The sequence below is a fragment of the Gouania willdenowi genome, chromosome 6, assembly GCF_900634775.1.
Source record: "Gouania willdenowi chromosome 6, fGouWil2.1, whole genome shotgun sequence".
NCBI lineage: Eukaryota > Metazoa > Chordata > Actinopteri > Blenniiformes > Gobiesocidae > Gouania > Gouania willdenowi.
The window spans coordinates 4,561,499-4,589,249 of NC_041049.1; the positions used below are offsets into that span (position 1 = coordinate 4,561,499).

At 36.6% G+C, this 27,751-nt stretch overlaps 1 protein-coding gene and 1 pseudogene across 1 annotated transcript in view; both read left to right on the top strand.

Annotated features, from left to right (window-relative positions):
- The first annotated feature begins 10,985 nt into the window (after positions 1-10,985).
- Positions 10,986-27,751, top strand: part of kdm7aa (lysine (K)-specific demethylase 7Aa) — a 35,196-nt gene continuing 18,430 nt past the window's right edge. The window contains exons 1-3 of the mRNA XM_028449572.1: positions 10,986-11,141; positions 26,591-26,676; positions 27,024-27,141. Of these exons, the coding sequence (XP_028305373.1) occupies positions 11,044-11,141; positions 26,591-26,676; positions 27,024-27,141 (302 nt within the window). The 5' untranslated portion in view covers positions 10,986-11,043. The remainder of the gene's footprint in view (positions 11,142-26,590; positions 26,677-27,023; positions 27,142-27,751) is intronic.
- On the top strand, positions 14,637-14,754 carry LOC114466236 (uncharacterized; annotated as a pseudogene).

A 27,751-nucleotide genomic window follows, 5' to 3' on the forward strand; every position in this document is an offset into this window, starting at 1 on the left:
CAAAACGTGCAATGAGTACGAGTCACGAAACATGGTCAGTTTATTTTGAAGTTGAGGAAGTATCGCTTGTGTAAATGTGGCATCACTTCCGGTATCACCGTTACCTTTTCAGTGCAGTAAGAAGCAGATCTAAGCAAACACGGAGCTATTTGTTGGTATAACAATGGTTCTTCATTAGTAGACAAGCTGAGAATCAGATGTGGATAGTGGCGCATTAACTTTGATGCCTTTGTGAAACTACGGTAAGTGACGCAGCACACTTTAACTTTTTAATGTGCACTCCAATGGTTCAGTTTTTTCACAACAATGGCGGTTCAGGCAGACTCGCATTCGTTTCCCGGAAGTGAGCAGCTCACTGGTGAAGCCACAGCAGAAAGAGACATTGTGATGCATTTTTGAACGGCAAGACGTTTAAATAATCATATTGGATATTATTATTATCAACGTATATAAACTCATTAACGTGTGCATTAAAGCATGTTAGTGGATTATCCCCCGCTAAACTAGTAGATTAAAGCTAGGTTAGGCGATTTTCTCCAGATACACTTTTTAGGTTTTTGGTTGAAAATGTCTTTATGTCCTGACAGAAATTAAGATCTTATGTGCTCTAAATAATAGAGATGTAACGATTCACTCAACTCCCGATACGATTCTATTCACGATACTGGGTTCACGATACCATTCTCTCACGATTTATTTTACAAAAAGGGACTGTAGACAATTTTTTTTTGGGGAAAAAACTAGAAAATACTGTATTATTTTCCTTTTATATTTCATTGTCAAAAGAATCCCTTGATAAACTATTAAAAACAATGCAATTTAACTAAAAATAAATCTTGAATGAAATAAATAAAGGAATAATAGAAATGAAAATGAAGCCTATTAATTTAAATTCTGGTTCTATAATAAACAATGCAAAACTGCATAATAGTTCTTTTTCTTTTTAAAAGTGCAACTGAAAATGTATTTTGTGCCTTAACAATTGGACTTTAAAAAAAAACCTGTGATTACACTGATTTACGTCATATTTGTTTGGACCAGCAGAGGGCGCTGGTAACACAGTGGTCGGTTGGCATGCAGAAATTCTTGCAGTGAAGAAGAGAAGCTATGCTAGCAGATAGAGCTAGTAGAAAAACGTGACTTTTACAGATATTCAAGTAATATTACAGATATTCTTTCGATGCTAAAGGGGCAATGAATCATGTATTCACATATTTAAGAGTAGAAGGCGGCCAGAAAGAAAGTATTAGCAGACTCCGCCCGCCGCCTACACTTGTACACTTGCTCTCTGCTGGTTAAAAAAAGTACTGTGATTCAATTTTCAGAAAATCGATATCAACCGTGATACCTATGAATCGATTTTTAACTGCCTTATGATTAATCGTTACATCCCTACTAAATAATGAATGAAGAAAATCCGTCATCTGTAGCAGCTGTAAACCTGTAATAACTTCGACCAATGGAAAAAAAGAACGTTTTTTTGTTCTGTTTTTTTAACCAATCACGTCTTCCTGCTCGTTCTCGACTCCTCGCATGCACGAGCTCACGCTGAAAGCGCGTCACCGCTGACGGAGTTAAAACAGAGTTTTTGGTCACGTTTTTTTTTTTTTTACATATATGATGGTAAAGTTTATTGTTTACTTACTGCTGAATGAGACACGAGACAACGAAGTATCTACACAATACAAGCGATGAGCTGAGGTCTATTGGAGTAGCTGTGCGCATGCATGTGAGTGAGACGTAGCACAGAGGGGAGGGGCGAGGGGGGTAAAGGCGGAGCCATCAGGGAGGCTATGTTCAAAATCATGCTAGCACAGCGTTCACCTCAAGGTTCAATTATATTAAAGCAATTTTATCCAACGATGTGGATTTAGAGAAAATAAGTTTGAAATAAAAATGAAATAAATAACTTACTTTTAAACTTTATTTATTTTTGCTGTAGTAAATTAAATGAATGTATTACTTATAACTTTAGGACATATGATTGTACAGTGATGAGCAAAAAATTAGGAATGGATTTTTGGAGTTCGAGCTAGGATGTTAAATTTAACGTTGAACAACAACAATGAAGAACGCTTTTTTTGTGGTATTGCTATGAATTTATATTGCATATTTAAGATTTTTAAACTGCAAGCTTAAACAAAAAGGTAATTTATGGATTTAATTTGTTAGCTTTGAGTTTCTCCTAGCTGTAAATATCATGTATTAACTCAGCTAATTATGATCATGGCAGAAGGAAAGGGAAGTTAGAAGCCTTCAGTGAGATTGAAAGCACACAGAAGTTTAAAATAGGCCAACAATGTTGAAAATATTGTCAATAATGCAGTTATTGACGCCAAATTACCAAAAAATTCCAGTGATGTTGATTAATTTGAATAGGCCGCCAGTGACTTCAGGGGTACGAATTCATAAATGAATCACGTGACGGTGAAGGATTTTGGACTTCCGTTGTCGCAACTCTCTCTTTTTTCCTTCAAATCTATGCAAACAAATTACAAACCATTCAATCCTTAATACGTTCAACACATTTATACCCTTTTCTATCCTTTTCAACCTTATTGCTAATGTGAAGCTATTGGTAGGTTAGTGCTATTGCTACGTGAATGCTAATGCTAGGCTAATTTATTGTTAGGGTAATGCTATAGCTAGGCAAATGTTAATGCTAGGTTAGTGCTAATGCCAGGCGAATGCTATTGCTAGGTTAATGCTAATATTAGGTTAATGCTATTACTAATGTTAATGCTAGGTTAGTGTTAATCAGGGTTGGGCACAGAGAACCGATTCCTAACGTCCGGTATTTGGAACTGTTAGGAAGATGTTTGAATTTCAATTTGTTTTTTAAGTACTAGTTTGTTTCCATGGCTTGTATTACTCCGTCCGACTTGCTCCGTTTGTTTCCGGGGTTTTTATTACTCAGCCCTGTTTGCTTTGTGTGTGTGTGTGTGTGCGTGCGTGAATGTGGAGCCGCTGACAGGGGAGAGGGAGGGTTGATCACTTTTTCCTCCGACCGTATCATAGGCAGCGCCGCTTTTAAGGTTTAAATGATCAACTTACGGAGTTACTAAAGGATGAGTTCATCCAGAATGTAGGTTTATTCAAGAAGTTAACCGCAAGAAGGAGGGACTGCTGCCTCGGCTCTGCAGACAGTGAAGGACGGGGGAGTTGTTGCTTGAAGTCACTTTAAAATAGGCCTGGGCGATATATCGAATATACTCGATATATCGCAGCTTGTAGTCTGTGCGGTGTTGAAAATGACCATACCGTTAAACTCGCGGACTTTTTTTTTTTTTTTTTTTTGAAATGTCATTGTAACCCACGTCATAAAGAAATGTATTATATTTATATTATATTTAGCAGAAGTAAATTTATTATAACATCTACTCTTCAGTTATTTATATACAATATTATTTCACCGCACTAATAGACTGCACTGACGTCACTCATCCACACGCACACACGCCAGCCAATCACAGACCAGTATCCTAGTATAAACAGGAAGCATGAGATACGGGAGGAGAAGGCTTGAATACGGGAAACGATCAAGCAGCAGCTGAAAACGCAGCATATGAACGGTAGCACGCACACCCGGTGCTCAGCAGACAGCACTTTACTAACTGTGCAGACCAGCGGTTGTGCCTTGCACCTGACAAAAGGAGCGATCGGCAGCAGAACGGAGGACTTTGTATAGGCGACTCAGATTGCATCGGCCAGGTTTTTTAAACCCCCCATGGATCTAAAGATGGTGAACTACCCACGGAGATGACGTAGTGGACGGTGAACTGCAGGTCTACCAGAGCGGTAGGACCGCCGCACCGATCCTCTTACCAGGAACGCATGAACTTCAATCCTACCAGGGTGGTAGGATCAACTTTATTTAATTAGGTTCTCTTCCAGTGGACCAACCCAACGAACTTCAGTCCTACCAGGGTGGTAGGACTGACTTCATTTTTCGTTTGAGTGGAACTATTTTTTTTTTCCCCAGGCTGTGACGCCTTATGAACTGAGCTAAATCCCAGCGCGTGAACTGGAGTCTGTTTTGAGACCACTTTTGTTTATTATTATTTTCTGTAATATAATAAATCCATGGTACTTATTTTCTATAAACAACAAATTGTCTGTCTATTCTCTGCACATCTTAGTAATCATTCCCAACTCACACTTGAACCTAGAAACTAATCTCAGAGAAAAAATTTATTAACCAACAGTAAATGTACAATTGGCTACATCATCTTAATGACAACATGCACAAAAGGGCACTATTTGTTTTAAAATATTGTAGTGGCATTATGTACAAAAAGTGCACTTTAATTTTGTGTTTTGAAATGCCATGTGAGTTGCATCCTGCACTAATGTCTTGTTTTGAAATGTCTCTGTGACAATTTTGCACAGAACGTGCACTTTCTGTTGACAATTTTATGTTTGAGCCACTCACTGTTTAATAAATACAGTTATGTCAACTTTGACTTAGTTGTGATATCCCCTTTTTTGCATGAAAGTTTAAAATTGGCATATATTAATGCAGTATGATCAAGAATGTTTTAATGTAGACATATAGAATCATCATACTGGTGTGATTTTGTGCATCAAAGTGTTAATTCAAGGGTAATGCAAAATATCGAGATATATATCGTGTATCGTGACATGGCCTAAAAATATCGCGGTATTTATAAAAGGCCATATCGCCCAGCCCTACTTTAAAAAGTTAATTTTTTTCAACTTTGAGCGACAAGGTCACACAGGACCTAGTCGCCAGAATAATAATAATCTTCCTCAACAAGAACTGTTGATTGATTAATAAAAATGGCCTTTGTAAAGGTTTTTTCAAATGAAAAAAATATGCTGTGAAATCTGTGACCTGTTGACCTGCACATCTCAAAGAATTGTAATCAAGAACTGTTTAGAACAGGAATCGAAATTGAGAATCGGAATCATTGAAATCCAAATGATGCCCAGCCCTAGTGTTAATGCTAATGTTAGGTTAATGCTAGTTTAGCGCTAATGCTAGGTCAATGCTTTTTTTGGCTAATGATAATGCGAGGTTAATGTTAGGCTATTGCTAAATTAGTGTTAATGCTAGCCTAATGTTACTGTTTGGCTAATGCTAATGTTCGGTTAATGCTAAAGCTACTTAATGCTATGCTAGATAAAGCTATGTTAATGCTAGGATAATACAGGCCAGCACCTGCACCCTCACTTGCATTTTCTTCAGGAAATGCACATTTTGTAGTTACAAATATAGGCACAATTTTTACTTGTTTTTACATGTGAAAATTGTAGATCTATTTGTGAATATTTTTTAGACAAATCTCCCCATACATCACTGCACATATTGACCTTTCTCACTCCAATACAAAGTTCAAGGTAAACATCTCCCCCTGTGGTGGATTGTGGTAGTAAAGGGGTTTGTCTGTATTTTTCAGTAATTTGCTAACGTTACTGAGCTTCAATCCTTCAAAGATTCTTCATTGGAGGATTTAAACTCTAAGTATCTGTCAAACTACTCTATTACTGGGTTAAAGAGTAACATTCACCCTTCTTCTCTCTACTGTATCCTCACAGAACTCTGTTCCTCTCCCTCAGGTCTGACTGAAAAGTAACACAAAGGAAGGTTCAATGGCTCATGGAGGAGAAGCTTTGTCCTGTTCCAGCTATCTGGAGCCCCAGGAGTCGAAGGCCAATTCATCTGGTCAAAGCTTCAGCAAGAAGTGTATCAGCAGCTTCTATGATGGAGAAAAGGAGGAGAAGAAGATCTACAGATGTCCTCAGGGCAAGGAGACGAAGAGGAAGAGTCGAGTTGATACCAAGAAGAACATCCAGGACAAACAGAAAGATGTGCAGCTGCTTAAAGAGAAGGTGAAGACCATCAACCTATCTGCTGATCAGGCAGTGGAGAAAACTGAAAAGATTTTCACTAAACTGATAGGTTCCCTCCATCAAAGTAGCTCTGAGCTGGAGAAGGAGGTCCGATCCAAGCAGCAAACTGAAGTGAGTGCAATCCAAGCACTTCAGAAGAAGCTGGAGCAGGAGATCAGTGAGCTGAAGAAGAGAGATGCTGAGCTGCAGCAGCAGTATCCACACACTCCTCCATCATCCACATAAGTCCTGGGAGCTGCTTTGAGGAGGTGACAGCAGCTGTCAGAGCTCAGAGAACATCTCAGCAAAGTCCTGGTGGACCTTGTCTTGATCATCCAGACAGGTTCACTGTGTGGTGTCAGGCCCTGAGCAGACAGAGTGTCACTGGTCGTTGTTACTGGGAGGTGGAGTGGAAAAAGTGGGAGGTCCCGTGTAGCGGTCGCATACAAGAGCATCAGGAGAGTAGGGAGTGGGAATGAATGTGGGTTTGGGTTTAATAACAAGTCATGGACATTGGAATGTTCTTTTAACTGTTACACCTTCTGTCACAACAGCATTGAGTCCCCAGTCTCAGGTCCTCAGTCCTACAGAATAGGAGTGTACGTGGATCACACAGCAGGTATTCTGTCCTTCTACAGCGTCTCTGAAATAATGACTCCTCAGAGTCATCACCACCTTCACTGAACCTCTACATGCTGGAGTTCAGATTCATTTTAGCAACACAGGTGATAGCGCTGAATTCTGTAAACTCACACAGAAATAATTCTTCTATAAAGACGGCGGCGGAGTCTGATATTCTTGCTAGTGGGGTCAAAAAAATAAATATATAGACCGTCTAGAGATTTGCACCAACCACAATGTGTGTAACATATACAACTACAATATTTGCATTTCCTAAAGAAAATGCAAGTTAAGATGCAGGCGCTGGCCCACGTCGCTTAGCATTAGCTATCAGTAGCTTAGTGCTAGCATTAACGTTAGCATAGCATTACTCTAGTGTTAGCTTTAACCTAGCAGCGGCATTAGCATTAATCTAGCATTAGCACTAACCTAGCGTTAGCTGAACATTAGCGATAAAGTTGAAATGGGTTGAAAAACTGGTTTAAAAAAGATTTAAAGGTAGTAGCCGAACATGTTAAAGGTTGGATGGTTAAAATCAGTTGAACAATGGCTGGGAATAAAGGGCTTTAAAGTTGAAAAAGCTGAACTTTCCAATAGAAATGAATGGGGGGGGAATGTAATCAGTCAAAAAGTTTAAAAGTTACGAATTATAAAAGTACAAGCATAAATCTTGGGAAATTTCATATTTTTTTGATAACTTATTTGTCATAATCTGACAAACGGTGTAGGAGGAGTTAAAGAGAATGGAAGGAAAAATCGGATAACATAATGCAAAAATGATCAGTACCATAATTGATAATGTTGACTACAAAAATTAACGATGTCGTTTAATGTTGTAAATTCATGATAAAAACAGGTCGTTCGGTGGCTTTCTGCTTCATTTTTGCTGCAGCACCATACATGAACTGTATGTGTCGCTTCACCATTTACGTTGTGAAGAATTGTGCAACAGAAGAACCAACCTAAAATCTCAAAGGTTTGGGACCATTTCACTGTTATTGTATGTTTTATACATGTAACCTGGGACTGCAGATGGGAACTAGCTGTTTAGCTATAATCTGATGTAGAACATCTGTCTTTTATGAGCTTAATATCTCTATGCATTGAGGTAGAGCTCACATTTGTGGCCCCTGCCCCCCACCGCAAACTCCGTGTACGGTAAAGATCATTCATTTCTGCAGCTGTGACATACGAAAGCATATTGCATTTACTTAAGAAAAAAAATTTAATTTTTCAGAATTTTTTGGGTTTGTTTTTCAAGCTTTTTTTCAGTTTTTCATGCTAGTTTTTCCTTTCTTTTTTTTTCTGACAATTTTTTTCTGAGCTTAAAGAACAGATACATTTATTTCTTTATTGCGAGCAAACATGGCCAGCTTGTTTGATTTATTTTTTATTTTTTTAAATGTTCTTTTAACTTGTTTTAAGACACTGGAATATAGTTTAATCTTTGAGTCATAATATTGATGGCATTGCAATTAGTCTATCGACTTTACAAAGGGACCTGACGACTATGCAGTTAGTTGAATGGTGGTTGAGATGGCATCAATGAATGAAACTTCTGCCTGAAAAAACTGAGTACAAAAAAACTGAAAACAATGACTTTGAAAAACAGACATTTTTTTCGAAAAACTGGAAAAAATGACTGACAACTGGATGAAAAAAAATAGCCCAGAAACAAACCAATAAATAAATTATTTAGAAAAAACTATTTTTTTTTCCCCAAGTGAATGCAATACGCTTCTGTAGTGTTGCACTATTAGTTGTGCTAATCTTCACATCTTCCTGCTCTAACCCTCAAAACATTTCACAATTCTACTTTAAATAATATTATCTGGCTTTTTTATGATCATTGAAATCTTTGAATGCCTCCAGCTTTATTTATCCTTTTTATAACTGCAGGATTTGAGGATAATATTTAACCTGTTTTTGTCTTTTTTTTTTAGTACTACGTTATTTACTTCACAATGTGTTTCTACATTTGTAAAGTACACATTTTCAATTGTTTATTAATGATCAGTGGCTGTAACGTTGAACTACAGGGAACTAGTAGTCTGAAAAAAGAAACTATTTATGTGTTCAACTTTAAATCCCCAGTAGAATGTTATACAAGTCGTGTATTTTCACAATATATCCTTGTAAATAATGCTTGTGTGTTTCAGATTCTGGTCAGCAGGTGGCGTCATAACACCTAAGTCATTGTCTATTTCAGTGGTTTCCAAACTTTTTTGGGTTATGATCCCATTATATGGGGGGATATCAAAAATATCTGGCGACCCCAGAGACATTTCTTTTGAGCTGTAGTAACTTTTTGATCATGTTTAATGTATTGTTACTAGTAGCCAGAATTAGAGCACAAAGTGATGACGACTGACAAGATGTGGCAGCTCAGTCGTTTTATACTGTATTTTATTTGAACTATATAATTAGATTTGAGAAAGTAAAAGTATAGAATACAGTAGTTTGAGATTGTGTATGGTGCTTTAATTTGAAAAAGAACACTTTAAAACATTAATATATACAGTTAGTCAGTCATTTAAAAAAATTAAAAAATTATTAGACATTTCAGGTGACCTCATTTGAATTCCAGACTAGCCCACATGGGGTCACGACCCCAAGGTTGAAAATCACTTGTCTATTTGCTTGGAAAATTTGAAATATGTTTTGATTTAATGTTTATTTGTCTAAATGACTTCAAATGATAAATATAAGTGATGAAAATAAAAAAAAATTCCACCTTAAAAGAACTTCAGCGTGTATTTTTTTCTAACATCATCCTGTATCATGTTAAATAAAATTGCTAGGATACAGAATATGTATCATTCAAACATGACATTAGCAAATGAGCCAAAAAAGGATCACTGGGGTCAATGGGGGTGCACGTGCGCCCTCAGCTGTGGGTGGGTGGGGTGCACGTTCACGTTTGCACGTAGGGAATGTCAACCACTCTTCATGGAAAAGTGCCAGGGTTGGATTATGGGATGACTCTGTGTCTGGACATAATTATCCTATAATAATTAATGTAAAGAAACAAAAAGCATAACTAATATCTAATCTACCTTGCTATTCATCACTGTTAATTTTGTCAACTAAAAATGTTAGTCAATTAATTTAAAAAAAATATATATATATATCAACATATTTATATTTTCATCCACTGATAAAAAAAATGAAACTATAATTTTGTCATGTGGCGAATGGGAATTCATGTGATCACATCAAGTCTGTGTGTGTATTTACAAACGATACCATCCCATATCAGGTTGATAAATGGAAATTTTGTCTTTAAAATTTATATAAACACTTATCCTATATATTTTAGTCGACTATATCTAACAGATTTAGTCAACTAAAATCTTAATGTCATTTAGTTCAGCGATTCTCAACTGGTGGGTCAGGACCCAAAAGTGGGTCGCGGACAGCTGGTCAAAAATAAGTACCTCTCAAATTGGACTTGTCTTTTATTTTGAAAGAAACTTTTTTTTTTTACAGACTTGCTGTGAAATGCATGTTACACAGGAAAATATATAGATATATGTTTTAAAAAGGATTACATGTGAGTGTTTTCAACAGCTATTTTTGAAAAACTAAATTTGGTTGGTTGATTTCTAAAAAAAATAAATAAAAGTGGGTCGCGATTTAATGACCATGGCAAAATGTGGGTCCCAGGGTGAGACCAGATGAGAACCCCTGATTTAGTTGACTAAAACTAGGCTATAACTGAAATAGTCCAGATAACTAAATTAATTGACTAAAATTAAGTTACATTTTAGTCAAAAGACTATGACTAAAACTAAATCGAAATTTTGCTGTCAAAATTAACAATGTTAGTCATAATGCTGCACGTTTGAGCAAACTTTTTTTTTTTTTTTAATCATTGTTAATGTTGGCCTTTTTTTTTTAAATGTTATGTAATTTCACAGAGTGCTTGAACATCTCACACAAATATGTTTTGTAGAATAAAATCAGGCTTTTGCAGTATTTTTTATAAAATGCAATGAAATGCATCTTTAATTAAAAAAAAATATTAAAGTTTATACACTTGTGAATTTTTGTTAAACATTTATTGCTGATTTACATTTTTCTGAAACTATCACTATGAATTTATTGTTATTTTGTATTACATCTAAAAAGAAATACACATTTTTTTTTATTTAAAGTTTTCAATATACACGCACATAAATCAGTAATTTCTGTTCACAGAATTGCAACAAGAGTTTGCATATTTTTATTGGTAATTAGCTTAAGAGATTTAAAATTAATAACCAACCTCAATCAGGAACAATTTGAATAATGGAGTTGTGTTTTGAAATGTTAATTCATGGATTTGAAACTTCCCTTAATAAAATATAAATATTGACAACAGTACATTGTTTCTGTTCATTGGGTTCAAAATACGTGATAATACTGAAAAAAACTAAAAATATAAACATCTGTTATCGTGACGTCAGAGGTGGTATGGCAGCGGACATGGCGGCTCTTCGGTAACTCTCGGCCATCTTCGGCTGTTTCCGTACTCAAGTCTAATCCCCGCCCGCTTCGTTTCCTGCGTTGTTTGGGGACAGTAGGAAGATGGCGGCGGCCCCGCTGTACTGTGTCTGCCAGCAGCCCTACGACGTGAGCCGGTTCATGATCGAGTGCGACATCTGCAAGGACTGGTTTCACGGCAGGTACGTGGGTTTCATCTGTTCTGACCGGTTCGCTTAACCGGAGACGGCGAACACGGAGTGTTTATCGCGGAAAGACGACGGACGCGTATCCAATCAGGTGGCTAAGCTAACATGCTAACGGCTGGCGACGGGGGCTTTAAACCCGTCTATTGACACGGATTCACCGGCGAAAGTGGGCTCTCTTTTCCACTGAAGGCGGCTTTGAATCAAATCCAATATCGTTGAAATTGCTTTTAAAATTAATTATATTGAAAATTGTGCTAGTTACTCGCAATTTAAGCTTAAATAAAGCAAAGAAGCAAATAGATTTGGCCATTTAAACCCACTGAGCTGTCAGATGCGATTCAAACCATTACAAAGAGACAGGATGACTCATAAATCACAGGTTGTAATTATTTATGTATTTATTTACTATATTAAATTATCAAATACCGCTGTCATTTTTAACAACGTACAATTCACTCAAAGCAGTCCGGTTTAAGTCGGTGTTACAAACCGGCTGGTTTCCTTGTTATCTGGTGACCAGGTCAGCATATGTGAACAAATTGTGATATTGGTGTAGTAGTAGTAAGTGATGTTTATATAGTTACAAGCTGAATATAAATGTATCTGTAAATTACATGTCCGAAATTATTATTATTTTTGATTTTGATTTTTTTAATTAAACTTTTTAATATTATTATTACCAAAATGCCAAAGAAAATTTCTTTTATGTGCAACAAACATAGCAATTAAAGCTTTTCCGTTTCTAAATTCCACTGCGACACACACATATATGGATAAAAAAAAAAAAAAAAGCGTAATCTTTATTTAATTACAGTTTTAAACAAAAAAACAACAAGTATTGCTGATTTTGTGCAGGGACGTTTTTATCTTTTGCAAACAGCTCAGCAAATAACACTAAAACCACTATTAATAAAGCAGGAATCCTGAATTTGATCAATTGCCACTTAACCTCTTATATTTGGCCATTAAAAGCCCTTTAATTAACTCATCATTATTGATACAACATATAAAATAGCATTTAAGAATTTAGGAGTCAACTAAAGTAATGAAATAATGTAACGACATTTTTAAGAAATGTCATTATGGTGTGATGGTCACAATAATGTCGATCAAAGATGTGAAACTCATTCTAGTTCAGGGGCCAAATACGGACTGGTTTAAACTCAAGTGGGCCGGAGATTTTTAGGTGGGGTAAAAAACAATTTTCACATCATCATACCGTAGTTTTCAATATCAGTTCAATTAACTTTTATAAAACCTTTGATTTTGCTACAAATTTCTGTTGAGAAATTGCAAAATTTGTGAGTTATTTTTTTTTTTTTTACAATTTCCACAATTTGCTATAAAAAAAAAAATGACTGCATTCATACGATACAAACAAAGGAAAAATGTAAGCTCCTAAAAATACTGTACAGATTTATGAATAAATTGGTGAATTTGAGAGATCTACAACTGGATTATTTGGTCATTTACACAATAATTCATGTTTTTTTCTGTCATTTTTACTTTCTTCTGCGGGACAAATTGGATACTGGACCGCATTTGGCCACCGGGCCTTGAGTTTGACACATGTGATGTAGATGGTTTATAAAAGAAATAGATTCAGGCTGTTAAAAAAGTACATTTTAGCATTTAAAATATACAAAAAAAAAAACTCTCTTTGTCCATGCTTTCATATTGAACTAAAAATTAATGAAATACAAATAACAGACCAGTAAAATAACTGTAACTAATATTAATTAAAGTAGAACTAAAGTGTAAAACACGAAAACAAAAGTAAAACTCGCAAGAGGAAATGGAAAAGAGGTGGGAATCACCAAATAATCTGATATTCAACCGTGTTTATTCCAGCAAGTTCATTTTGTCTTCATGTTGAGGTTTAATTTATTCAGGCAACTTTTTTCAAGAAGTTTACTTTGAAATGTACTTTAAACTTCTGACATGTTTCGACTGCATCTACTGATTGCTTTGATGTTTCCTTATGTAAATTTCCGGAAAAAAGTTGTGTGAATGAATGAAAACATAACATGTTATTTCAAATATGTTTGCTGAAATGATTTTAATGATGACAGTGCAGCACCATCTAAAAAAAAGTCAAATTATGATGATTCCACTTATCTTTGCACATCTGTATTACAGTGTGTTACAGATGTGCAAATCTGCATATTTCACAACATGACACTGACAGCTACTACAACCTGTTTATTTCATAATAATCAACAGAAATGATCCACTAATCCTGTATTGGAGTCCATCGCCCTGATTTTTTTAATCTAATCTAAGTGCTGGGTCAATGATTGGAGTAATAAAAGGTGGTCAGCAGTTAACGTGACAGCCAGTGGATTCAGAACACCGAGTCATCAGCAGTAGGTTATCAGAGGTAAAGGCAGCCTGCGGCAACATTCCTTAAATGTTGTTTCTTGTCTAATTACAAAAGCAGTGTCTGGTGAGATCTGTTTGCACTTGTTTTAGAACATTTAGTGATTGTGTAATTTATTATTTATTTTTTAAATAATATTTTTCTGTGGGTTTGAGTTGTTTTAAAAGTTCACTCACTCTTCATGATTAGATCAGTTCAGTTTTGGTGTGTTTCAGTCACTTCTCTACATCAGGCAGTCCTGTTGACAGCTTTGGACATTTAAATCCCCCTTTCCAGCACGTGGCTAAGGCCCCCCTAGTGGCGGACTGTGGGATTATTTAAAGGTACAGGTCCCTGGATTGTTTTTATTCTGCAGTTTGTTCTGGTTTCTCTGCTGGTTTTTCCTTCTCTGATTTAATCAGGGGTTTGGGACTGTGAGGATTCTATTCAACATGCTTGTGTGTGTGTAAGCAAGCGTTTTTCAACCTTGGGGTTGGGACCCTATGTCTAGTAATTGATAATAATAAAAATACTGATGTGAAATACATTTTTTTTTAAATTATTTTTCCGTTTAAAACCACACAATCAGAAAAAAACTGTATTCTATACTTTCACTTTGTCAAATAAAAATCTAGTTGTTAATAATAATAATAATAATAATAATAATAAGCTGGCACAGCTTGTCAATAATCCTGACTGCAATGATGATAAAATAAACAATACAATAATAGAGGATATATATAGAGAAAAAAATAATGTAAAAAGTATAAAGAATACAGTATATACAGATATATACAGTACTTTTGACATATAAGGATTTTCACTGCATATTTAATAAAAATGGGCACCAGTGGGCAAGGTTTGCATGAATGTTATGATAGAAATAAGTATAAAAATACTTTGAAATCTTGAAAAGGACTATAATAAATCTCAAATATGGCATAAAAATTTTTTTGAATAGATTTAGGTATTTAAAAAAAAATTCAAAATAGCAACAATGGCTGGACAGTCGCACCGCAAGATATTTTGACACATTGAATGACAGAATAAATTACGGAAGTCATTTAGTAAATAACATTAAAAAAGCACATATATATTAAGTTACTACATATTTGGTATCTTTTCATGCCATTTGTGGCCATACCAGCCTGTCATTGCCCGATCCCGTTAGATCTTGGAAGCTAAGCAGGTCTGGGCCTGGTTAGTAGTTGGATGGGAGACCACTGGGAATTCCAGGTGCCACAGTGGGGTGGCAGTCGCTGCAGTGGTATCTGTCATTGTGTCCTTGGGCAAGGCACTTCACCTACATTGCCTAGTATGAACGTAGTGTGTGAGTGAGTGTTGGTGGTGGTCGGAGGGTCCGATGGCGCACTATGGCAGCCTCGCTTCCGTCAGTCTGCCCCAGGGCAGCTGTGGCTACAACAGTAGTCTGCCACCACTAAGTGTGGAGTGAAAGAATAATGCCTTAATTCTGTAAAGCTTCTTTGAGTATCTATGATAAAGCGCTATATAAAATTGATGCATTATTATTATAAACAATTATTAACTAAAATAGATGCAGTTATAGAATATTTAGGTGTCATTGACACAATATAGCAGACATAGGTAACTGGAGGCCCAGGGGCCACATGCGGCCCTCAGTCTAATTTTGTGCGGCCCCCAAAACAAAATTGTTATCCATCAAGTTGGAAGTTATATGAAGCCCAACATAACACATACAACTCCAGAAAGAGAGAAAATGACAGAAGAATGCACAAAATGCCAACAGAAGTACCTAAAATAATAGACACATTAAACTACCACTGAAACATAAAATGACGAAAAAATAGCAACATATACAAAATGACTTTAGAGACACAAAATGCCAATGAAATTGCACAAAATGACAGAAAAATACACAAAAAGACAACAATAACAAAAATTATAACACAAACACACATAATGACTCGAAAAACACACAAAAAGGCAACAAAAATTCACGATAATGACAAGAAAATAGATAAAATGAATTAAAAAACTCAAAATGTCTAAAAACCAAAAAAAAAAAAAAACAAAGAAAATCCACACAAAAGTACTACAATGACAAAACCCTTTATTTCCTGGAATAATACTCAGTTTGGTCATTATTCTAAATGCTAACATAAATGTTGATGTTGTGGCCCTCAGATCAGACAATCACATTTTTTTGGGCCCGCTTTGATAGAAGTGGCCCGTCTCTGCAATATAGTATATCAAACATGATCAAAAAGTACTGTAAGTCTAATGAAGAAGAAACTCTTGATATCATAATGGGGTCACGATCCAAAAAAGGTTTGGAACCACTGGTGTAAACGCAAATGTTTTTTTTTTTTTTTTTTTTTTACTCTTTTTTATGAACGCATTTCAAAGCTTAAAATTGGGCTGAATTTGTGGTGATTTTATCCACACGTGTCTAAGTCTGGCTGGTGAGCTGGACAGATGTTGCACACTGCGTTGTTTTCTTATCCTGTGACTCAGGTGGTGTGGGTGCATCTCCACAGCAACTAAACACACACACATACCACAATAATCTGTTTTTTAGCTCCTGTTAAAATGACGGAAGTAGCTGTTGCGTAACCCTGTTAAGCACGCTGCCAAAAAACGCAGCCGCTAGAATTTAGTTGCTTAGCGAAGCCAAAATGTGTGTGTGTGTGCATGTGTGCGTCCATGTGTGCGAGCGCCAACAAGAAAAGCAGTGAACGCTGGAGCTTCCCCCATTGATGACTAATGAACACGATAGAGAACACTTCCAGCTTCTTTCCCACGATTCCAGCCAAGGAGAAAGATGTTCTCCAGCTTTGTGTGGAACTGAGGAGCTCCAACTCATGCCTGTTTGATGTTTATCTGCAGTTTCTCTGAGAAAGTCCAGCTTCTGTTTACATTCTTCACAAACTGAACCCAAGTCACATCCTCGGATATTATGAAAGGACATGAATAAAAAACAATTCCCCAGATTACAAAACAATGGGATCAAAGGAGACGTCCGTCTTTACATTAATGTTTGATCAACGTTTATTATAATAAAGATACATACAGGTGCATTGCCATGAATCTGAAGAAACAATGCGATTTATCCCAATATATCGTGATACTAAACAATATTGATATACATTGCGATATAACGTGATACTAAACAATACATTGCGATGTATCGTGATGTCAATAATTATAAATTTCCCCTTTTCAAGTGCAAAATGGTATGAAATACTATTTATTTAATTTTTCAAGTAAATGGCAACTAGCTATAATTTAAGCACCAATATGAAAAGAAAGTTTATTTGTACGGTTGCTGAACGGACAACCCCCGGTGCTATTGGTACGGTTACCGAAGTACAAGTACGTAGCGTCTTAGGGTTAGGTTTAGTCTTAGTCACGTGACATAAACTGGCCAATGACTGACCTATCACATGACTTAAACAGCCAAATGGGGCGCTGCGTACGGATTGAATGTCGGTATATTGATACGGCAATCGTACGGATAGCCACTGCCTATAAAAAACAATTGGTATGTTTATTAAACTGTCAAATTAAATTTTTCAAAAAAGTTTAACTCTTGCTTCTATGACAGATTCTGATTCTGTTAAGTTCTGAAATCCTTCAACAACAAAAAAAATGCTAAATTGAGGAGTGAGGTAGCTTAACAAGGTCTGATGTGGTTCACTGATATTTAGTGATCGGGCGTTTACGTGCTATGCAAATGTTAGCACCTAATTTTTTTTTTTTTTTAAGGTACGATAAAAGCGCGGTGAAATATCACCGAATCGATTTTTTTCTTACACCCTTATTACTTACTAGCTTAAGTAGACTTACTTTCTTATCCCCGCTTCTTGATTTGAAAGGATTACAAGTCGTGACATCTGTGATTCATTCATAAAACACTTTTTTCTGATCTAATGAAAACATTGTCACAGCAACACTTAACTCAGACTGGGAGTCACCTGAGATTTAAAGTTTTAAACTTTATTCCAGAAAAGCATCTTGTTTATTTAGTTGTCATAATTTAGGTCTGTTTATTTACTATTGATGTTGTGAAAACTACATTTTCTAACACAACATTTTTAAATATACTGTATGTGATATGTTACATTAGAGTGATGCTTATTTTAGGTTTATCTTTCTTTTTTCTTTTTTTTGCCTGTTCTGATCTAGAAGTGTAAATCTGGTGAATAAACACAAATGTTCTCTAAATAATGTTTGGAGGTAGGACATTATTGAGCCTCAGTTCTGAGTTTTTGGTTCTTCTGACATTCCTGACTCTGACACGTGAGTGAGATTAGTGACGTGAGCCTGAAGTCCAGTGTTTCCAGTGAGGGCTTGTTACTGGGTCACTCTGCTGTCTAGGTGTTCAGCATATTGTCTGGTTTTATTTATGAACCCTGGGTGGGGGTGATGATAGACCAGCAGAGCTCAATGGGACAGAGCCAGTGATTGATGGGAGCGCTGGTGAACCAAGTTCAACGTACGATCTGTCTCTGTCACACAGAGCGTGAGCGTTAAAGAGAGATGGATGAGCCTTTGGAGTGTTTACACACAGTGGATGGACGATTGGACGGATCACAGAGAGGCCTCCACTGTTTGGTCTCATGTTTCACTTCATGTTTGACTCCATTGGCCAAACTGAAGTGCACATTAAAAGCTTCTGTTAAGAACTACAAATACAAATAATACGGAGAACACCATCTAAGATTGTTGTTGTTTTTCCTGCAACATATGATTGACTTTTGATCAGCATAAATTGACTGAAGTACCTGAGCCTTAAGGTTATCGTTGATCAACATCATGTTAATCATAATAGCATAGTAGTTAGTACCCGTGATCTTATGTTTCAGAATTTCACAAATTCCATTTTCCGCATCACTTTACACAAGTGTTTTTTAACCTTGGGGTCGGGACCCCATCTTTTTAAACAGGGTCGCCTGAAATGTCGAGTAATTGATAAAAAAAAATGATTAAAAATGTATTTTTAATTTTTTTAAATTATTCTTTTACAAAATGAAACAACACACAATCTTAAACAACTGTATTCTATACTTTCCCTTTGTCCAATGTAAATCTAGTTAATAATGATAATAAAATGCAGTATAAAAACTTGTTACTATGACTGGCAACTCTATATTTGTAATACATTATAACAAACTTGATCAAAAAAATAATTCTAAAGAAAAAAAGAAAGTCTTAAGGGTTGCCAGAAATTCTCCATATGGGGTCACGGTCCAAAAAAGGTTGGGAACCACTGCTTTACAATCCTCTTTTTCATTCTCTTTCCCTGTTTAAATGACTTTACTGACTATTAAACATCTTTAAATCATACCAAACATGCTTAATATGGATAATATTAAACTACTGTTATTAGTTACATTTTATATGCTTTAGAAAATCTACGTAAACGGGATAGTTAGGCTGAAATCACGCAAGATTACAAGGGTGATGTTAGCTGCACTGCTAACCCTCAGCCACGAGTTTAACAGGAAAAATCCCATGAAAATGTGTTGATTATAAAGTCCCAAAACCTTTAATCACCTCCAACCGGTGGATCACGCTCACGTTTTGCACAGAACCCCGCACAGCTGTGTGTCTGTAGATGCGTCTGCTGTGATGTGTCACTAGGTAAACTCATCACCAGTTCAGCTAATACACCAACAGCTAAACCACAATAATCTGAACTGCTTGTTCAACACATTAAAAACACACTTCAAATGAAGCTCCGCATTAATTTTCAGTCACAGGATAACGCGATTACTAGATGAACCTTAACGTGTAGCATGAGATTTTATCACAGAAACTGGACTTATTTGGCACACTTTTGACACATTCAATAACCTGTTTTCCGGTGAAAAATAGTGTGTAACTTTGCATTATTGTCCCAAAACAATAACATTCATTGGATGCGTTTCTTTGTCATGTTAGGGTACAATTTAAAAAAAGAAAGAGAAATCTGAAAGCAAAAAACCGAGGTCAGATTGCATTTTTTGTCCGTTTTCCGAGTCTCATACCGTGCGTCTTCAAGACTAAAGCAACCTAATCTACAGTGAACTTGAGTTTGTCTTTGTAAATTAGAACTGGTTCTCAACTCTGACCTTAACTGGTAAAATAAAGGTAAAATGAATAAAAATAAGATAACTCAAATTTGCAGTATCAGTTTATGTGCTAGCTTTGTTTTTTTAACAACAAATAGATCACATTTGAGACAGGACTCCTCTAAATTTAATCCAGATTATTGGGTACATGTCTTTAGGCTTGGCTTAGTTTTTTTTGGAGACAGTATTGAAAACGTCCCATGTGTGCAAACAGATAACTGGTGTTTGCAGCCTAAAGGCAGGCCAACCTGAACTTAAATCACTTATTTGTTCAAAGCCCCCCAGGGTTCTCAGACAGGCCTTAAACAACCAGGTGATCCAGTCTGCTTCACGCTGTCACCACTGCTCAGAGGCTTTGTTTCTGTTTCTCTCTGTGAGCCACAGTGATTTACTCATGGAGGGAAACATAGTGACAGATCATTATCATCCGTCAGGGCTCAGGGACTCTAGCCCTGGTAGAGGCCGGTGGACTCAGGTGCTCCTTCAGGGTAGCTAAAGAAAACCAGGTGTGTTTAACTACCCCCCCACCAATTGCCTCCTCATTTGTCTCTGGGGCCAATCCATCAGAGTTCAGCCTCCTCCTTGATGTGGGCGTGTCCGCCCCATGCAGAGCGCTCATTTAGAGTTTAAAATAATGGCCAGCTTTTGTGTGTCTGCTCTGATCACTGCAGACAATGAACGCTTCACAGTGCATGGCGTAATGAATAAGCCCTCTCAGTCGCACAGGAAGGAGGGCCTTGATGAGAGGAAGTGGGGGAGGGGCTTAGCCAAAAGCACAAATCGTCTCTACTTTCAGGAAGGGATGTTTGGCTACGTGATGTGCAGCAGTGCCATCACACACACACACACACACACACTAGGTTTTCACTCATAGCTGCATCACAATACGCATGATAAACACTTATTTCCCTTGACCCGTGCAGTTTAATTAACAATGCTTTATGGTCAAAATATTATTTTAATCAAAATATTTGTTCTCCCCAAATTTAGTTGAACTAAATGATGATTTAAAACTCTTGATTTTGCTGAGGAAACATAGAAATGATTGGTTGAGTTGTATATTACAGTATATGTACTGCATTAGAGCTGGGACTTTCTTGTGTTAATTGCAAATAATTAATTACAGGAAAATAACGCACAAAAAACCCAACACAGTTAATCGCTGTTTTTTTATTTTAATGCACAAAAATAAACTTGTTTTAGAAAATGTACAAAAAATCCTGAAAAGCATGAATAGTGCTTATTTAAATTGAAGTGCATTTGTAAACAATGCAATCATAACATTCTTTATTGAAAGTGTTTATTTGTACGTTAGCCGTACAGACAACCCCCGGTACTATTGGTACAGTTACCGAAGTACAAGTACGTGGCATCTAGGGTTAGGTTATAACCCTATATCGCAATAATTTTTGGGTTAAGGTTATGCTTATGTCTTAGTCACGTGACCTAAACTGGCCAAATAGGGGTGCTGCGTATGGATAGAATGTCGGTATATTGATATGGCAACCGTACGAATAGCCACTGCCTTCTTTCTTCATATTACTCATTATGTTAGCACTCAGTAATGAAATAATAAACAAAATTTTGTTGTTTAAGATAATTTATTTTTGTGTCAAATATTGATGAGCGATTAATAATATAATAAGCGATATTAATTCATTACAAAGTCTCTAATTAATTAGACAAATTTTTCTAATCGAGTCCCACCACTAGGAATGTGCGATATTTTATCGTTTATGATTTATTGTCAAAAACCTTCTCACCGCTAAGAATTTGTCATACCACGATATAAACGATTACTTCCCATGTCGTTAATTGGCGAGGGCCACGGGTCATTTGTCCCTCAGTTTAGCTAAGAATGCCCCAAAAAAACCAAGTTCCACGAACCAAAACTGCCCGTTTGTTGTCAACTTTTATTCTCTGGAGCGGAACGTTGTTTCCGGAAGCTCTGGCGTCCACCGTCCCCACACACACAGCAGTCTGTCTGTGTGTGAGGTGCTCATCTCAGCTACCTGAAGCTACTATGGTGCGATACAACACGGACCGCTACTTGGTTAAAACCAGATAACCATCCAACAAAGGGAACCGATTCAAGTTCCTCCGTCAGAGCCACCCAAAGTTCCACAAACACGGGGACAGAGATGATCCTGTGGCAATGATTATGAACTGGAAACTCAACTAAAGCTAACTATGCTAAGCCAACCCACCGACACACAGAATGGGCTAAGAGCTAATGCTAACCACTCCATATGAGGAATAGACCAAATGAAAAGAACACGTCTTACTGTCATAAAACCACAGGGATTCATCGATTTGTTTATGGTCAGATTTAACACTTTACTATGGAAGAATAAAAACTAAATATGTCACACATTGTGTGAAATAAATGTTAGCATAAATAATAATGCTTTAAATGCCTGAGTGAATACATGTGAAGAATGACCAAAGTCAAGGCTTTATATTGCCTAATCTGCGTTGGACAAACACGCTGTGCTCTTTATGGCCTTATTTTGTCCCCACACATGATAACACTATCACACGGAGCGCTGAAATGACGTACATTAACCTACAAACAGTCTGATCCTGACTTCAGTCCGCCTCCTGAAGTGGGAGTCATTAGAGGTGACTCAGCGCTGACTCAGGCTTAGACGTATAAAGACGTGTGACACTGTGCCCTCGTTTCCCCCGCTGTGGTATTACATCCAAACAAAGGCTCCGAGCAGAGGGCGATCTACACACAAACCCCACCAAGAGAAAAACCACGACTCATGCTTTCCTTCAGCAAACAGCCACAGAAATTCAACATGTGAGCTCGACAAAGCCAAACCACCAAGGACTGAGATGTTATTGTTGCTCCTCGAATCGTCCACGTGTTGGAAAGAAGTTCTTCTCATTTATTCTGGAATTCTTTGGTTTTTCAATGATTTTTTCCTTGGATTTTATCCAGGAATATCTCCAAATAGTTTCTCTTTTGAGACTTTATTAAAACAAGACATTTTTTTGCAATCTTATGCCTTATAAAAGAGGCATTTCCATGTGAAGTTCCAACAATTGATGATTACATATAGTCTTTAACAAAGCATTTACAAGCTAAAGTTGAGCGTTCTTTAATTACTGCTGATTGGCTGTGAGAAAATCCATGGTGTGTTAAAATCAAAGCAATTCACAGGCAAGTACTGCAGTAGTTAAATATGAGGGTACTGTTAGTACTGTACATGCAGTAGGTGTGAGATGATTCACAGTGCATTGGAGGGCTTAGTATTGTAGGGGTGGGACCGGTGGGAACATTTTGAAACACTATTTCCTGCATGTTGAGGGCCACATTTTGTAAAGTAAAGTTTAAAAAAGAATCTTTGTTTCAGCCTTACTTTAAAGCCAAAAGTTATTTGTTGAATTGGTGAAGGGTCATTTAGATGATGATGAATATAGTTAGTTACTCATGCTTGGTATAGGTCCTCCACAAGCTAGAAATAAACTCAACTTCAAATAAATACATTTAAATAACTAAATAAATGAAAATAGAATATAGTACGGTACTTAAATTTCTGAAGAATACTCAAATAAAATAATAAAAAACAAGGTTGACTGATTAAAATAAATGACTTAAGTGCCCAACCGGCTGCAGAAGCTCGACACGTTTATGCGTATGTTGAGTTTCCAGCTACATTCATATAGACACAGTTTAATATAACATAAGTTGGAGCTGTTCAGACCAGTGGGCGTGCACTGTAGCTGTTCCCACTCAATGTTTTTGAAGCCAAAATACAGCGCTTAGGGGCGCTTCCATATTACAAATTGTATGTAATTTGGAGCCAGAGCATGCGCAGTAGGGTCCGGCAGGAGGGGCCCTGGTAACACGCCCCGCCCATTTATCGTACTTATCTGATCCCAACTACGCCAAGATCTCTACCGCTGAAAATTCTACCAAAGTCTTGTTCAGATTAGAGGTTAGTACAAAACAACAATATATTTCAACTCAAATATCTAGTTAAATGGCATCTTGGCTTTCCTTCACGACGTAACTGCTATTCACAAACATCCGCGGCTGTCAATCATCATCATATATGACGCAAAATCCTGTTTTTCAACCTCAAATAACTTATTTAAAACAAACTTCAGAGAAAAATGAGCACTTAAACACATTGTAGGGTGATAATAACTAATGATCACAGCAGAGTTTAGGTTTGGAAAAAAAACATCTAAAATTATTTTAACTTTACAGTTTGATCAACGTCCCATCTGTTATCATTGAGGTTAATGGAGCTCTAAAAATAAAAGCTTCACTTCACCAGGGAGCTTGTCCTGTTCATTCTTTTTACAGTCTATGGTTCAGACTCTGGAGACACGTCTTCTTTTTTGGTTTTATTGGCGGAGGTGATGCATACCACCACCAAATGTACAGGAGTTGTAATGATGTGCTACGTACACAGAGTGAGGATCAACAGCACCAAAATCTATTTGTGGCAACCCACCACAAACAAATGTATGTCAGTGAAACCCTGGGGTGTCTCGATTTGATATTGATATTGGATATTGGTCTGATATTTGTGGACATTGGTGTTGGCAGCCCATTAATGGGAGGGGCTTGTGTTGAGTCACTGAAGGGATGGAGGCCTGCCTTTACACTAACCCATCGCTTCTGTCAGAGCTAATGGACCTCCGCTTTATTTCCTTCACAGTTTTCCTGCAGTTCCTCTCAGATCAAAGCTGATGGTAGCTGGGGCCATCCCTCCTCCCGGCCCGTGCCTTTAAAAGCTTTGTCTCACTTTGTTACCGTCAGACAGAAAGGAAGAGTTTCTGGTGCCTTTTTTATTTATTTTTAGATAGTTTTCAGATTTGTAGCCGCCATCCTTTGTGTTCTCAATTCAAACACTATCAATAACTTCCCTGACGAGCCTGAATTTTTTTTTTTTTGGAGTTTTCGAGGGTCAGACTATAGGTTACTATATGTGTACGAGAACCTGCAATAACTGCGGGACCTGACCTGACATGGCTCTGTTCTAAAGCCAGTAATAGGTACAAAAGAAAAGGTCTGCTTCACTTATTGAGAACAGCGCATGTACGTGCACTGGGCTGTTATTATAATAATAATATTTAGAGGGATTTTGAATAACATTCATTATGTTAAAAAGTAATATGTGAGTTTGTAGGAAGAAGACGTTTAGCTAGTACAAACATTATTATTTACTTATTTATTCTGCCCTTTTGTGGGTTTTGTACCATATGGTGCCATGTCAACAAACTATAAACAAACTGCTCAATGAAAGCAGATTTTGTAGCAAATGCACAGATTAGGTTAATGCTGTCAGGAGGGAGGGTTTTTTGTTTATTTTTGTAGTCCTTCTGTGATTTTTTTTTTTAATATACATATTTGTTTTGTTATTTGTATTTTTGTTGCCATTTTGGGATTTTTTTTGTATGTTTCTGTTATTTCTTGTGTATTTTTGCTGTTATTTTTGTATCTGTTTTTGGTATTGTGTATTTTTGTTGTCATTTTGTAGATATTTCTGTTATTTTTCGTGTCTTTTTTTGCTGTTTTTTTGTATATGTTTCGGTTATTTATTGTGTCTTCACTGTCGTCGTTTTGTATACGTTTGTTTTTTTTTAATGTTTTTTTTGTTTATTTTTGTTATTTATTTTGTATTCTTGTTTTCATTGTTTTTTTGTGTATTTTTGTTTGTCATTTTGTATACGTTTCTGCTATTTTTGTGTCTTTGTAATTGTTTTGTGTGTTTGAGTCTTTTTTTAAAATACATTTTTCTGTCATTATGTTAGTCTTGTCCCACATATTGTTTTATTTAACATGTTAAAAGTAAACTCTAGTGAACAAATAGCTTGTTGTACTTTTGATGGGTGTTGTGCGTTTGTTTGGTTTGCTGTGCAGCTCCAAGCACTGGTATGCGCTATGCAGCTGAGGAATGTGGGCTCTGTGGGTTGCAGGTTGATCGGGGGTTGGTAGTTGTAGTTGGCTGTGAGCCCTGAACACTTGATTTGTGTCGTGTCGGTGACATATCTGAAAGCTTTGTGACACCATCATGTTTAGGTTTTGGCTGAAAAGACGTTGAAACATTTCATTTCTAGCTTCTCCTTTCCTCATTTCTTTAGTCACTCAACTTTTTCTCCTGCTTAAATCCAGCAATGTTTTCCCATGTTTTCTATTGTGTATAGGTTCTGTTATAGTTTTTGTATGTTTGTATATGTATATATTCTGTCAGGTCAGGACCCCAATTGGGGTCGAGAGACACTGGGAGGGGGTTGCCAGATGCCCTCAAGAAACTAAGAATATTTTCTGAACAATTTCAGCCCATTTTTGTTTGTTTTTAGCCTTTTTCTGCAACTACACCAAACTTGCCATATTTACTGTATATATCTGTTTTCATCACTTTTTTGCCATGTTTTTGCTCCTTTTAATGCATTCTTGCTGCATTGCTCCCATTTCTGCCACTTCTCCATCAAATCTCAAAGCCTTTACTGCACATTTTTTCTACTTTCTGGATATTTTCAGCACTTATAAACCCTTTCCACCACTTTCCCACCTAGTATCATATCTGTTGACCAATTATTGTCACTTTTAACCTCTTAACACCATCAACATTTGCCATATCCGTCATTTGCCAATTTAAAGTAGTTGTTCCAATATTGACTCTTTAAACCCCTTTTTACCACCATTTCTGTCTGTTTTTGCCCACTCTAATTTGCAACTTTTAACCAATTTCTGTGGTTTTTAAAATCCCATTTCACCACCTTTTCCACCATTTTTTGGTCACTTTTAACTCATTTTATTTCTGATTAAGAGAAGGATTTACATCTTTAAGATGATTATATACTATGGCACAAATAATACTAAACTTCCTGGATAACAGTGGATATTATTCATATAAATAAATCAGTGTGGTTATCACAGAGTCATAGAACAATGGACACCTGGTCTGAACGTCCTGTTGTGCGTGAGCTCATTGTAAGCTAATGTTGTGTCTCTGTGTTTCCAGTTGTGTGCAGGTAGAAGAGCATCAGGCTGTGGACATTGATGTCTATCACTGTCCAAACTGCGATGTGGCCCACGGACCCTCCCTCAGTGAGTAGCCCCTCCTCCTTTAATTGTCTATGATTCCACCCCTGCTGCCTCTGTTGGATTAATCCCTGGGGGATGAACCCCCTCCTCCTAATTGTGTTGGTCAGTCACATTTTTGTGTGTTTTTGTGGGGGAGGAGTTAACCCCGGCAACCCTGAGGGCAGACATGAACAGGATAATTGAATAGTTGCTGCAAAGACTTGAGATTTTTGTCAGAGTTGTTGGAATGAAACGGTTAATGCAGATGAATTCTGCAGTCTAGTAAATAGAAAAAAATCTAATATTCCAAAGTGTTAAATCCCTCTGCACAGCAGTAAATCAACAAATGTTGTGTTTTTCTTCACCTGCAGTGAAAAAACGCCACAACTGGCACAGACATGATTACACAGAGCTGGACGACGGGTCCAACCCGGTGCAGGCCGGCACCTCAGTGTTTGTCAAGAAGCTCCAGAGCAGAACTTTCCCCAGGTAGGACGCACACACACAGTAGTTTAATTTAGCTGATGCTTTTATCCAAAAGGTTGTTGATTTATTGCTTTATTAGTAATGGAAAACAAATGCATTGTAAGAAAAATAAGCTTGTTTACTTTTTAAACTGGAATCGTTTATCTTGTTTCTTTTCCCCATAAAAACAATTACAGTTGAAACATCTTGAATGTTTTGAATTTGTGTAAAAATGCATGTTTAACTAAGCTGTTCTGTATTTTATTTCAGGGATTTTAAGTAGGGTTGCAAAGGAGAAGAAAAATTCTGGTAAATTTCCATGGGAACTTAAACTCGTGAATTTGGGGAATATGAATATTAAAAAATATAATCATGGGAATTATTTATTGCAATTAACCGAAAATCTGGAGTAACTTTTGAATAACTGATACTGATATTATAGATGATTTTAAAAAAAATCATCCCATTAATTTTCTTAAAATTTTGCATGCGTAGTAGTTTTATTATTATTTATAATTATTTTGAATGGATGCAAATATTTATGTTTGGATATGATATTCATTGAAATTTACTCCCAATTCCAAAAAATAATTGTCTAAAAATTTAACATTTTTGAATATTCCTAAAATTCCTG